This window comes from Petaurus breviceps, unplaced genomic scaffold (genome assembly GCF_028583685.1).
Source record: "Petaurus breviceps papuanus isolate PSGF00001 unplaced genomic scaffold, PetGlider_PUasm1.0 140, whole genome shotgun sequence".
In the NCBI taxonomy this organism is placed as follows: Eukaryota; Metazoa; Chordata; class Mammalia; order Diprotodontia; family Petauridae; genus Petaurus; species Petaurus breviceps.
In genome coordinates this window covers 38,427,814-38,442,996 of record NW_027185698.1, presented here as the reverse complement: position 1 = coordinate 38,442,996, position 15,183 = coordinate 38,427,814, and the positions used below count along the sequence as shown (strand labels likewise).

Sequence of the window (15,183 nt, the reverse complement as noted above, 5' to 3'; positions counted from 1 at the left end):
TAAATATGCAGCTGCCCTTAGAGAGGAGTAAACTCAAGTCAATCTTTTCCTACTCAATTCTGGACCAATCTCATTGTCCTTCTGTAGCATTTGTTGTATCTGTCTAAGATATATATATATATATATATATGTATGTAGGTAGTATGATTGATAGATCAGTAGATAGAGAGACAGAGAGAGACAGGTAGGTAGGTAATATGATTGATAGATCAGTAGATAAAGAGAGAGAGACAGATAGGTAGGTAGGTAGGTAATATGATTGATAGATCAGTAGATAGAGAAAGAGACAGACAGACAGACAGACAGATAGATAGATAGATATAGATGGATGAACTCATTCATGAAACTTTACAATAATAAATTAGAGTCTGGGCAATGTGCATTCTTTATCCACCTTTTTTTTTTTCCTCCAATGTGTGGGATAAGCCATAATGATGTCATAATTTGGAGACACCTTAGTCTAAGAGTTCTTAAACACCCTGCCTCCTTTTTTTTTTCAGTCATATACCTTTTTGGCAGTCTAGTAAAGCCTATGGACTCTTTCTTAGAATAATGTTCTCAAATGCATCAAATCAAATTCATAGGATTACAAAAGAAACCAAATATATTGAAATAAACGTAATTTTTTCTTATTTAGATTCATAAAATGCTCTAAAACCTATTCATGGCTTGTGGATCCTATATTAAGAATCTTTGTGGTGGCACAGTGGATAAAACACTAACATGGAGTCAGGAAGACCTGAGCATATGTGACCCCAGACAAGTCACTTAATCATTGTCCACCTCAGTTACCTTATCCGTAAAACAGGGACAGTAATAACACCACCTACTTTTCAAGGCTGTTAGAATAATTAAGATAATATTTACAAAGCTCTTTGGAAACCCTAAAGGACTATGTAGATGCTACGATCATTAGTGGATAGAATGTAGAGCTAGGAGTCGGGAAGTCATTTTCATAAGTTCAGCTCTGGCCTCAGACACTTACTAGCTGTGTGACCCCAGGCAAGTCACTTAACCTTATTTGTCTCAATTTCTTTCTCTGTTAAATGAGATGGAGAAGGAAATAGCAAACCACTCCAGTGTCTATGCCAAGAAAACCCCAAATAGGGTTGCAAAGAGTCTACTACTGAAAAATGACTAAAATACCAACATTTGCATTTATAACATAGTATATTATATACTTTATACATAGTATACCATATATACTATATACTTTATCCATAATAGGCTATACATGTACAGTACTATATACATAGTATACTATACATACACATATACCATACTATATACTTTATACATAGTATATTACTATATGTTACTATACTATACTACGTACCTTATGCTTATACTCTATATACTATATTATAGTTTAAAACATAGTATACTATATCACAGGTAGAAGGGACTTTGGAACACAGAATGTCATCAATTAGAGGAGTTAAAATTTAAGTTCCTTGAGAAGGAGGCATTGTTTTGATCCCCATATAGCTCAAAAAAGTAAAGAAATGTGTGTTGATTGATTGCTTGATAGTAGGATCATAGGATTTTTGGTGGAAAGGACCTTAGCAGTTATTTAATCCAATTGCTTCATTTTAGGAAGAGGAAACAATTCCAGGGAGCCAAAGGGAGGTGGCCTTCCTTACAGGTAGCTTCTTCATAGCAGAGTTAGAATTAGAAATCCAGGTGCCCCCAACTCCCTCTTTCCCATTACATCCTCCTCCCAGTCTTTCCACTCCCAGTTTTATAAAGAAAGGAAAGTGTTTCAGGGAGCTCCACCTCCTCAGCCAGCACCACCTCATTGTCTTCCTTTGTTCTCCTGTCTTTTCTGCAGAACTGGCATTAGAAGCATGTAGAAGGGCCTCAGGAGTGGGGAGCCCACTGAAGCCCTGCTTGCACCAGCACAAATCCCTGGGGAAGGCCCAGGGAGGGAAAGGTAGAGCTTGCTAACTTGCCCTCTCCTTCCCTGATCCTGCCCCCTTGATGACAGAGGCTGGTTGGCTTTCTCTGGGCCACACTGGGCTAATATCTCTAAGGATGGGATGGAATCATTCCCATGGGCTGCTTCGGGGTTTCTGAGGGATCTGCAGGGACATTTCCTTCTTTTGCTCATGGGTGTCCACTTAGTGGAAGTTGTTGGGGGAAGAATGCTAGAGATTTTGACACTTCTTTCTCTCCTGCCATCCAGTGGACCTGAGTTCACAGCCTGCCTTAGATACTTATCTAACTATTGGACCAGACAAGTCACTTAGCCACTCTGTGCCTCAGTCACCTCATTTGTCAAAGGAGGGAGTTGAACACAGTGACCTCTGTGGTCTCTTAATTTAAATGTAACATCTATTAAAAAAGGAACTTTAAAAATAATGGTAATAATACATTTATATGGTGTTTAGTAAATGCTAATGCTACAATTATTGCCTCATTTGATCCTTACAACAACCCAGGGAAGTCTTGTTGTTATTCAATTATTTTTAAGTCATGCCCAACTCTCCATGAGCCCATTTGGGGTTTTCTTGGCAGAGATACTGGAGTGTTTTGTCATTTCCTTCTCCAGTTCATTTTACAGATGAGGAAACTTAACCAAACAGAGTTAAGTGACTTCCCAGGGTCACACTGCTAGTGTCTGAGGCCATTTTTTAACTCAGATGAGTCTTCCCGACTCCAGGGCTAGCACTCTATCCATTGTGCCACCTAGCTGCCCCTGTTATTATTGGTTACTATAGTTTACTTCATTACTAAAATAACAATGATATCAACATTAATGTAGTCCTTTATAGTTACAAATACACTTAATTTACTTTATCTCATTTGATACTTAACGTAAGCAGAGAGATAGCAGAGAAGTTAGGAACACCTAAGTTCACCTCCCACCTACGGCATATGATCTCTGTGTGACCCTGGCCAAGTCACTTACTCCCAGTGGCTCAGGCAGATCTTTACAACAATTTTCAGAAAAGTTGTTCATCTGCATTGGTAGCAGAAGTTCCTCGCTGGCAGCTCCCTATACCAGGAAAATCATAGATCTAGAGAAACCCAACTACCAGCCCAGTGAGTCCAAGTAATTAGTAGAAATAACTGATAAGTACCATTCTCTGGCTGAAGAAACTAGAGCCCAGAGAACTGGTAGGATTTGCCCAGGGTCCCACAGCTAATTAGTGGCACAGCCAGGTCTTCTAAGGGGAGGGGGAGCCCAGGCAGTTGCAGGATGGTACTGTTGTCAGACCATTTAATTTAAGAGTCCAAAGACTGGAATCCTGATGCTGCTGCTTGTCTGACCTTGGACAAGTAATTAAAACTTCAGGAAGTCTGCTTTTCCTCATCTATGAAAGGGTAGAATTAATCAAGTTGATCTCTAGGGCCCCTCACAAATCTGTGTTCCCATCATTTTAAATCCAGTACCTACAATATTTGATCAACCCATTTGACAGTCATTTATCAAGACCTTATAATGTGCCTAGTACTGCCCTAGTCCCTTGGGATATAAATAAGAAAAGGGGAAATAGCCCCTGCCTGCCCTCAAGGGGCTTACACTCACTCCAACATGGATAACAATGCTTATTGACTCAATTGCTTATAGTGAGAGGCCCAGCCATGAGACAGCTGGCCCTTGGAATGAGGACTGACTGGGTCCAAGTCTCACTTCTGATACCCACTGACTGTGCAACTCAGGGCAAGATGTTGAACCTATTGGGGTTCTAAGCAACTCTCAATGATTCTAAGTTGCAGAGAAGATGCCAACCTGCATTGATAAAGTATTTCCCCATCTAGAAGTATCCTAGATTAGGTCCAGACCCTATTCCTAACTTCTTTATTATAGTACATATCATAATTAGGGATCTAAGTGCCATAGCAGATAGAGTGATAGACCTGGAGTCAGGAAGCCTGTAGTTCAAATCCTGATGCAGGAATTTAATTAGGTGACCTAGGGCAAATCACTTTTAACTTCTCTAAACGGCAATTTCCTCAGCTATACAATGGGGATAATAATCACACCTATATCTCAGGGTTATTGGGAGGATGAGATGAGATAATATGTGTAAAGTGTTTTGCAAATTGTTTTAAAGCACTATATTAGTGCTAGATATTGTTGTTTTTATTATTAATTATATGTTATATCTGGGTCCTGCTCTTATACTTTCAAAACATTTTCATAAGATATTTCACTTGTTCCTCACTACAATCCCTTGGAGTTGGATAGGTTGCATTTCCATTCTAGGGATGATGCCAATAGAGAGGGTCAGTGGCTTGCCAGGATCACATCCTACTATTAGGCATTAGTTCACTAAAAGGTCAATGGAGAGAGGAGTATGGAATGTTAGGGAAAAACATGGAGTACTAGTTAGACCAGAAGAATAAGAGATAATATCCTAGATAGATATTTATCCTAGATAAATCATATCCTAGCATTGGATCAGCCAAAGCAGGCATAGGAGAATCTGTGCCTGCTAGAGATGTGGGAGTAGAGAAACAGGAAAACAATTGTCAAGTCCAGTAGGAGTCAACAACATGACATGACCACCAAGCTAGCAAGCACATTCTTAGAATGTATTAATACAGCCATAGAATCTCAGATTTGGAAGGGACCTCAAAAATCATCCAGGCTAATGTGGACCTCACCATGAACTTCCAGTAAATTTAACAGCATGCCTAACAAGTAATCACTTTGCAGCTGTGTCACACTATTAATTCATATTGAGCTTGAAGTCTACTAAGACCTCCAGATCCTTTTCACAAGAACTGATAATCTAGCCATGCCTCCCAAGTCTTGCATTTTTGAGACACTTTTTACTCCAAATATTTTAAATTTACACACAATATTCCACATATCTGCAATATCATCTCTGTGGGTTTTCTCTCCAAAGATGCAGTTTTTCGCCCACCATATCTGCTCATCCTATGTGACTCTCATCCTTGGCTTCCCATAGGTTTTCAACAAAACATGCTCTTCATTTTTGCTGGATGCATCTTTTATTTCCTTTGACATTGTGTGGCTATGGTTCAAGCAAGAATACTCTCCCTTCCTACATCGCCACTACTTATTTCCATGATGATCTTTTCCATCACTTCTCCTCTGTGATTCCTTTATTGTAAAGTGTTTAAATTCCTTCTTAGTAGTTTCTACCCACCATTCAGCCTAATGAGATATTTCTAGATCCTATTTTGAAGGCAGCTAGGTGGTATGCAATGGATAGAGTGCTGGGCTTGGGGACAGGAAGTCCTGAGTTCAAATTTGATCTCAGACACTAGCTGTGAGATGACACCCAGCCAGTCCTTTAACCTTTGTTTATTTGAGTTTATTAGTCTGTAAAATGAAGATTATAATAACACATACCTTCTAGGGTTGTTGTAAGGATCAAATGAGATCACTGTAAAGGGCTTAGCATAGTGCCTTAGCACATAGTAAGTGTTATATGAATGTTAGCTATTATTAGCTATTATTTTCCTATGTGTTAGCTGGCCCTCTCAGTTTTTGTCATCTATGCCTTTATTCAAGTTGTCATTAAAAAAGAATGTGAAATAGCACATGACCAAGAAGAGAAACCTAAGGCCCTCCTCTAGAGACCCTCTCCCATGCTTATATTAATGTCTGCCATTGGGGTCCATCCATTCAATCAGTTAGGGATCTTCCCATCTCTGATATTTTCTAGCCCATTTCTCCCTTGCTCACCTATATTGATAACATAAGAGTTTTTATCAAAGGCTGTGTTACAATCTGGGTGAGCTCTACTGACAGCATTCCCCTGATCCACCAGTTAAATAACCCTGCCAAGAGAAAGAGAGACAGAGACAGAGATAGAAAGAGAGAGAAAAGGGAAGGAAGGAAGGAAAGGGAGGGAGGGAGGGAGAGAGAGGAAGAGAGAAAGAAAGGAAAGAAAGAAAGGAGTAAAGAAAGAGAGAGAAAGAAAGAAAGAAAGAAAGAAGGAAGGAAGGAAGGAAGGAAGGAAGGAAGGAAGGAAGGAAGGAAGGAAGGAAAGAAGGAAAGAAGGAAGGAAGGAAGGAAGGAAAAAAAAAAAGACAGATCACATTGCAAAAACTTGCACTGATAAAACCATGCTAGTCTGGGCAGCATCAAGGAGAGAACCATGGTGTCTGTCATTCTGGCCCTACTTTTCTGTTAACACTCTCATAGATCAAATTAGATATCACCAGGAGAATGTGGCTTAAAGTGAAAAAAAAAACAACAACAAATACGACATTGTTGTGAGAAGCCATTTTATTCATCCTAAGGGCAGACATTGCAATGATGTTAATTACATTCATTCAACAAATTATTACTCTTTATATTATCATTTCCCAAGCCCCTGCTCTGTACATCTCACTGTGTTCAGAACCAAACAGACCCTCCTATATTTTGCCTAGCCTCGTTTTTAGTGACATAGTTTTAATCACTTAGGTAAAGCAGTGGATAGAGGGCCAGGCTTAGAATCAGGAATACCTGGGTTCAAATCCAGTTCCAGAAATTTACTAGCTAAGTGACCCTGGACAAGTCACTTAACCCTATTTACCTCAGTTTCCTCATCTATAAAATGAGCTAGAGAAAGAAATGATGAATGATAATCCTAATGATTAGAACTATCCAGAAGTGAAATGGGAGTTAGTTTGCCAACATTCTTCAAGCAAAAATTGGATGATCACTTGACAAGGCTAAACATTCAGGTCCAGGTCAGACCAGAGTAGGGCTTCTTAATATTTGTGTGTGTGTGTGTGTGTGTGTGTGTGTGTTCTGGAACCCTTTGGCAATCTGGTGAAGCCCATAGACCCTTTCTCAGAATAATATTTAAAATGCATAAAATAAAATATAGAGGGTTATAAAGGAAGGTGGTTATACTGAATTAAATTTCCCCCATCTAAGTTCATGTTCAGTCGTTTCAGTCTTGTCCAGCTCATCTGTGGTGTGATTCTTTATGACTCCATTTGGGTTTTTTTTGGCAGAGATATTAGAGTGGTGGTTTGCAATTTCCTTCTCCAGCTCCTTTTATAGATGAGGGAGCTGAGGTAAATAGGGTTAAGTGACTTGACCAGGATCACACAACAAGTAAGGGTCTGCAGCCAGATTTGAACTCAAGAAGATGAATCTTCCTAATTCCTAGCCTGATGCTGTATCCACTGAACTACCTAGCTGCCCATCCAAGTTCATAAATCCTTTGAAATCTAACCATGAACTCTTTGGGTATCCATGGATTCCAGGTTAAGAAAATCTGGACTATCTTTGTTGTTCAGTTGTTTCAGTTATTTCTTACCCTTTGTGAGCCCATTTGGGTTTTCCTGGCAAAGATACTAGAGTGGTTTGCTTTTTCCTTCTCCAATGGATTCAATGAAGCCATTTTGTTAGGCAGTCAAAGGTTAAGTGACTTGCCCAGGGTCACACAGCTAGAAAATGTGTGAGACTGGATTTGAATACAGGTCTTTCCTGATACCACGTCCTGTGTTCTATCCACTGAGGCATCGACTTTTTCTCCCCTGGACTGTATGATCTTTTGGATCCCCTCAGGCTCAGAGATTCTCTGAAGAACAAAACAAAGCATTTTAAGGATGAGCCAGGATACAAAAAGGTAGAGAAATTTGTTTTAGTTCAAGGACCCTCAGAAAAAATATAATAGTTCCTTCTGGTAAACACTTGAAGGATCTTATCAGAGCTTCCTGTATTTAGGCTAAAGCTAGATTAGATCTAAACCTAGACACGTCTCTTTCAGTTCTGAGGTACAATTTTATTTAAAACATGATAGGTAGAAATCTTTGCTGTTTGGAACCCTGGGTTCAATGTGATCCCTATAATTCGAATGCTGCCTCTGGAACTCCCTGGCATCCATTGACCATAATGGGTTACTGTTGATCTATCACCCAGGCAAGAGGGACAATGCCCAAAGCAATGTCATGTCTTAGCATGTCCATTCCTGGCTACACAAGGAAAAGAATAATGTGCCCCCGAGGGATGACACAGTCTGTACAAAAGAATGCAGATAGGAAATTTATTCAGACTCTTAACTTAAATTGACCTTGATTTCCCAAGAATTGGAATTTAAAGGCCCAAGTTCAAGTCCCATCTGTGCTCTTACTGTGTCCATAGCACTGTTGTGGGGGGCATCTTTGTTCTCACCTCAAAAGTGAGGATCATAGATTTAGAGCTAAGAGCAGGGGGTTGTTCGAATGATCTTTAGAATCCTTCTGGCTCTTAATATATTTTTTTAATTCTGTGAAGAAGGAAAATTCTTACCTGAGTGAGTTCTTGTTCTTCATCATTTTTCAGTTGTGTACTATTCTTCATGACATCATTTGGGGTTTTCTTGGCAAAGAATGATTTTATTAAGGCAAACAGGGTTAAATTACTTGCCCAAGGTCTCACAGCTGGTAAGAGTCTGAGGCCAGATTTGAACTCAGGAAGATGAGTCTTCCTGATTCTAAGCCCAGGATTCTATCCACTGTGCCACCTAGCTGACCTAAACAAAAGAGCAGTCCACAAAAGATCATTTATTTTACTGGTCAAGGGCCTTCCTGAGACATGTGCTTGGGACCAATGTTCATGCCACTGCTCCAGTGTGGTTCAGTGGGTCCCATTTTTCCCCTATCCATTTGTCATGTAATGAAGGTTTCAGTATAATGTACTGGAAAGATCCATGACCCGAGAATCTGGAAAACAGTATCCTTGTCTTGGTTCAGTCACCAACTTAGGCCAACTTGACCTAGGGCAAGAGATAAACTTTCCCTTGCTGGGGCCTCAGTTTCTTCATCTGTTAGGAAAACCAGAATTTTTAAGCAATGTAATGACATATGATGACTTCAAAGGACTGCCACCTCTTGACTGGGAGGTGGTAGACTATGGGTTTATAATGATGACCATAATAATGTAAAAGGAAATTATATTGAAATTTCAGTTTTATTCAATTCAAAATATTGAGTCTTCAAAATTCTGATCAATGCAAGTCTAATCATGACTTTATAGGTCTGATGGTAAAGTATGTTTCCTACCTGTCAGCAGAGAGGTGTTGGTCTATAGGTGTGGAATGGAGCATTCACTTTCAAATATGTCCAATGTGTCAATTGGTTTTGCTTAACTGTACTTTATTCCTCCAGTGAAGGGTTCTTTGGAGTACAGGAGTTCATTTGGAAATGACAATGACATAAAAAGAAAAAAAAGAAAATTGTATCAATAAAACATTAAAACAAAACAAAACTGAAGGGATTAGCCTAGATCTCTAAAGTTTTCTTCTAGCTCTAAATGCTGTATTCTATGATTCTTATGATCTTTGAAAACTTAATACATATGTTTGCTAGACTAAGGCATCAATAAGAAAATATTGAACGGACCAGCCCCAACAAGAAATTCCTTAGGAATCCCACTAGAGAACTGGCTTCAATTAGATGATAGATTCACTATAACAGACATTCTTAACCTACATGTCGACTGGGAGAACCAAAATCTGGGCAGTCTAGAACACTGAGTGGAATCTAATAAGATAAAATTTAAGAGAGATAAATGTAAAGTCACATTTGGGTTCAAAAAAAATCAATTTCATAGGTAGAAGATAAAGAGTCTGAGTGTGGCATTTCTTGAAAGCAATTCATCTGGATAAAAAAGAAAATGTCTGAGCATTTTAGCAAACTACATCCTCAATACGAGTTAAGACCATGACAGAATAATCAAAGAAGATAATATAAGCTTAGGTTATATTGAGAAGTATAGTGTCAATCCTAAGGCAGTGCCTTCTACCTTGATTAGGCCATATCTGAAGCTTTGTGTTCAATTTTATGTGCCTCACTTTAGAAAAGACATTGATAAACTGAATGGAATTCCAAGGAAGACAGTCAAGATGTCAAAGGCCATATAAAGATCAACAGAAGGAACTGTTGTTTTGTTTGTTTGTTTTTAACCTAGAGAAGAAATGGTACCAAAAGAACATGTTAAATATTTTAAAATATTTGAAAACCTGTATCACAAAGAAGGCATATGAAGACTTATTTGGTCTGGTCCCAGAGGACAAAGTTGAAGTAATGTTTAAATGTTACATAGAAGCAAGTTTTGGTTTGATGTACGGAAAAAACCTAACAGAGTTGTGCAAAAGTGGAGTGGGTAGCTTTGAGAAGACATGGGTCCTCCCTTGGTAGAAAGCTTTAAGCAATGACTGGATGACCTCCTTTTAGCTCTGTTCTAAGTGGGCATGGTAATGGTTCTTTTTTTTTCCCAGAGTTTCCTTAGAGTAAACAGTTGATAAAGATCCATTCCAACTCTGAAATTCTGTTCTCAGAAGTGATAGAAATCCTTCCAACATAGTTTCAAGTCTTCTAGGTTACTCTCTGGCCCTGCCTCCCTTCACGGGTTCCCACTTCTCAAGCCAGTGTGTTGAGCCCTTGCCTGATCCAACCTTTCTCTTTAAAGATAAAAAAAGAAAAACCTTTATGGTTATAAAGGGCTGTTAACTCTTATTGAAAGAAAGCTGTTCTGTATACATTGTCTCTTACTGAGCACAGAAAATCCCCCTGAAGCTGTAGCTCCCCCCAAATTGGCAAGGCCACTAACATTAGAAATCCCATGTTAAAGATAATGAGTAGGTAGCATGGCACAGTGGAAAAGCACTACCTCAGGAGTCAGTGGACCTGGGTTCAAATCCTACTCCCGGTGCTTATTAACTATGTGACTTTGGGCAAATCACTTTACTTCCCTGGGACTCTTTTTAGATTATAAAATAAGGGAGTTGGATTAAATGGCCTCTAAAGTCCCTTGCAGTTTTAAAAGTCTGATCCTATATAACAGGCTCTCACACTTCATAGTACAATTGTTTAATTTATAAATCACCTTCCTTGCCTTAGGTAATAGGTAGTGAAAATTTTATTATTCCCATTTTATAGATGAGAAAATGGAGCCAAAAGAGATTAAGTGAATTGGCCCAAGTTAGTAATCAACCTAAGATTTGAACCCAAGACTTGATAGATTCCCCTTAAATTGGCAGAAAGTCTTTGACCAATTTTACTTAGAGGCACTGAACTGTGATGATTTAAAATTCTCTGTTTCAGTCTCTGTTTCTCTCTCTGTCTCTCTCTCTCTCTCTCTCTCACACACACACCCCTCTTAATCATCCTTTCTATCCCCAAAGTCCAATATTTTTAACACTTTAATGCACTCTAAATGGAACTAACCATAAAACATGAAAATCCAAAAGCCTCTAAAATTATATTTAGTAATTATCCATAAAGCTGACATAGATATAGTCATTTTTAGCTTAAACAGCACCTTCATCTCATCTAATTCTCAAAATGGTGCTGTGTGGTAAGCAATTAGAACTCTTTTTTTTTTTTTTGCTTTTTGGAGGGGGGAAGATAGGGCAATTGGGGTTAAGTGACTTGTCCAAGGTCACATGGCTAATTTCGTGTTATGTGTCTGAGGTTGGATTTGAATTCAAGTCCTCCTAACTCCAGAGGTGGTGCTGTTTCACTAAACCACCCAGTCACCCCAGTAATTACAACTCTTATTCTGGCACATGTTATACATGTGAAGAATCCAAGGCTGTAAGAAATAAGGCGATTTGCTTTAGGTCACAAAGACAGTGGTTGAACAGGAACTCAAACCCACATTTTCTGATTCTAGCATTCTTTCTGTTTCATTTCTCCTTTGGGGGCCTCAGTTTTCTTATCTGCAAAATGGGGGGTGGGTAGGTAAGTAAGAAACAGTTTTTTAACCAATTTTTGAAATTTAGGCAACATTTTTTTTTTTTCAGTTTTCAATGGGAAAAAATGCAGAGTGTATAAGGTCTCCTCAGGTGGAGAAGATCTTGTGGGACAAGATTTGGAGTTAATCCCATATTCAATAAACAGTAGGGAGCTCCTGATGAGACTTTTTGAAAACAGGAGGGCCATAGTCATAGTGGCTGAACTTTGTGGAATAGGCTAGTCCAAGGTCCCTGCCTTTAGGATTTGGTTTTGACGAACTCTAAATGTCAGAATCTACCCTATTTACAAGTCTTGCACAAGTCAGATCTCCAGGTTCTTTATAGCTCTAAAACACTATGATTCTACTTCTGTTCTGGGTCTGTTTTCTCATCTGTTACATGGAGATGGCCCTGGAAGGGACTTTAGAAAATAGAATATAAGGTCTGGAAAGAGAGAAATAATCTCCGGTAGCATTTCTCAAACTATTCAGCAGAAACCTACTGAGTTATTTCATGAAATGGCCCAAGGGTGGAGCAAAGAAAAAAAAATAAGTTGTAATATTCATCAAATCGTGGAATTTGAGCTGGAAGGGGACTTAGAGGTTATCCAGCATTAAATCAATGCTCCAATGAATAAGAATAGAAAAATGCAGAGAAATTAAATTGGTCCATGATGCTTTTCCATAAACTTTAAAGAGCAGATTTGATATCTTATCAATAGTGAAATGGCAGGGCTGGAAAGGGTCTTAGAGGTTATCTAGTCCAAGACTCATTTTATAGATGAAGAAATGAAGGTCCAGTATAATTAAGGGATTTGCTATTTGAATTCAGGTCTTCTGAATCCAAATCCAGTGAACTTCCCCCTGTACAATGCTCTTTCAATAGTGTTAGAGTTTGAACAAAATTAATCTGAATCAATGATTTACTTGTTATGTGTGTTTTTTAAAAAATGTAATATACTCAAAACTTTGAAACATGGTACGATAGGTATTAGTTTTAAAAAATCATTTTAAAATGTTTACTATAAAGAGGGTTCAAAATTATTGCATCATTGCAAAAATATAAAAATCTCTCATCTATTCCACCACTGCCCCATTTTACAGATAAAGGAACCATCCATAAAGGTGACATAATTTGTTCAAGTTCACACAGCAGGTTAATAGCAGAGCTGAGGGTAGAAAAGAAGTGAAAAAGTGTTTAGAGAAATCCATTTTGTATATAAATGTCAGGTGGCTGGAACACTCCTGCATCCAGCCCACCTTTTGCACAGGACACACGCCAACATCTGTTGGGGCAGGATGAATGATTACTAAGTTAAATGCATTAGAGGAAAATAGCTTGTTTTGTCAAGTTACTTTAACATTGTTTTGCATTTTCTTTTGAAGAGACACTTGTCCCCTGAAGAGTTCCAGGAAGTCTTTGGGATGACCGCAGAAGAATTTGATCGCCTGGCTCTTTGGAAAAGGAATGAATTAAAGAAGAAGGCCTTGCTTTTCTAACCTCTCCCAGAGGGGGAAAAATGTGCTTGTTCAGCAAAAACAAAACAAAAGAAAAAACCCAACCTAAAGTAGTGTTCCAGAACTATCTTACACACTTGCTGCTGCACCATTCTCCTACTTCCTTGTGTTCATGTTGGGAGGGAGGGGAGTGATCAAAGGAGGAGTTTAGCTCATAGGATTTTGGAACAGAGGCCATTAGGGAAACTGGGTCTGGCTGGGAAATTAGCCACTGACTCTTCTCCCCATCTGGTTAAAAGGGAAAAAAGAATGAAAGAAAGAAAATAGCCTTAAGTCACCCATTCCTCTGTATAACTTAACATGAAGGGGATCTTTAAAGGGGAGGGGGAGGATAAGGGAAGGGTGAAACATAGCTGTGGTGAGAGAAATGATAGCTCATTTGTTGGCTTTTGAGAAAGTGTGTTAAAATGGTAGAAGTAATGAGGTAGCCTTGAATATCACTTCAGATAAGGGTAGACAGACAAGCTTTCCAACATCCAAGGGAATAGCATTTTTAGTTAAGAATCTAGGCTGAAGAGAGGCAGATTAGTGAAGGGTTTCTTTATGGAGGGAAGGATAAATTTCCCCCTGAAATAGACAGAAGGTCTTTGACCAGTTATATTTGGAGGCACTGAGCTATGATGGTTTGAAAATGTCACACACATACACACACACACACACACACACACACACACACCTCAATGGTATCTTTAATTATACAAGAGTTTTTATTTTATTAAAAAAAAAGTCTATCGACACATGACATGTTATAGCATACTAACCAATAAAATGATCTATATAAAAAGCTTAATTTTAACATCCCATTCAACAGAAATCCTGAAGCCTTATACCTACTGGGTTCCTAGCTGCGTAGTTTCTGTCATTGCAATGTTGCTAACCTATACCTATATAAATATATATAAATATACATATATTATATATAATTTTTCTACACTTCCCCCAGGTGATGTGAATGGCATCGCTCTATAAAAGAATGCTATTTGTACATACGTATTATAAAGGCACCACTCTTTCCTCTCCTTCTCTGGCTTCATCTCGTGAGCCTTATAAAGATAACTTAGTCTTCTGACAGCAAAAGCTTGGGATTGTAGGAGCTCAGCAAATAAATAAATAAATAAATAGACTAGAAAGCCTAGCTCTCCCTATGGACAAATTGGAAAACAAAAAACCAAAAAAACTCAGGCCGAATACCTGCATGTTCCTGAACAAACTGGATGCCTGCATAATCACAGTGGACAGTGGGGAGAGGGCATGCTTTGCTTTTGCAAGGCAAAGCTATTGAAATGCTTCATAAGTGTCAGATGCCAGCATTAGGGTCTCGATGCAACAAAGACTATAAAATTGCTGATGCCATATGGGAAGAAGTCTAGGGTGGTGAGAGGGTTGGAAATACAGCAAGTCAATAGTTTTATGTAATTCTAAAAACACATTATCCAAAGTATATTTTCCAGTTCTCTGTTGTGGTCTGCATTTTTCTCGTCTGGAATGTCTGTGTTCCTAGTCTACATTCACTCTATATCTTTGGGCAGTTTCCTAAAGTAACTGCTCACAATGTGCACTGCTTCAAACTAATTCAACATGTCCAGGGATGGAGGCCTTGTAGTGGTCAATTTTATGTCTTTGAATTAGCTGGTGAGAATGGAGTGGTCAGAAAGGAGCTATTTTCTCCTCAGTTCAGAGCTCTGTCTGATCTTACCAACACCTGGGAAAATAAAGTCATTTTTGCTCAATAAAGTAAAAAGCGTTGTGATATAAATGTGTGTAATTCTAAATGGTATGGGTCTGCTTCATTGGATGTCCCCTCTTGTTGAGGTTTATGTGGAAAAGATCAGGAATCTGGCTTTCCCACTGAGCAAAGATACAACCTAGTTTAAACCAATTCAGTTCAACCAGCTCTATCCAATAAGCATGTATTCAGTGCCTGTTAACTACAAGGTCCTGAGCTTTACAATCTAGTCAGAAAATCAAGTTAGCAAATGCCACTTTTCATGGTGCCTGTAGATTATGGTTCCCCAAGTTCTGTCATC

General features: G+C 38.7%; 1 protein-coding gene across 1 annotated transcript in view; it reads left to right on the top strand.

Moving 5' to 3' along the window:
* Positions 1–14,897, top strand: part of ABLIM2 (actin binding LIM protein family member 2) — a 237,617-nt gene extending 222,720 nt beyond the window's left edge. Inside the window, exon 20 of the mRNA XM_069070562.1 lies at positions 13,025–14,897. Within this exon, the coding sequence (XP_068926663.1) occupies positions 13,025–13,138 (114 nt within the window). The 3' untranslated portion in view covers positions 13,139–14,897. The remainder of the gene's footprint in view (positions 1–13,024) is intronic.
* Positions 14,898–15,183: the final 286 nt, after the last annotated feature.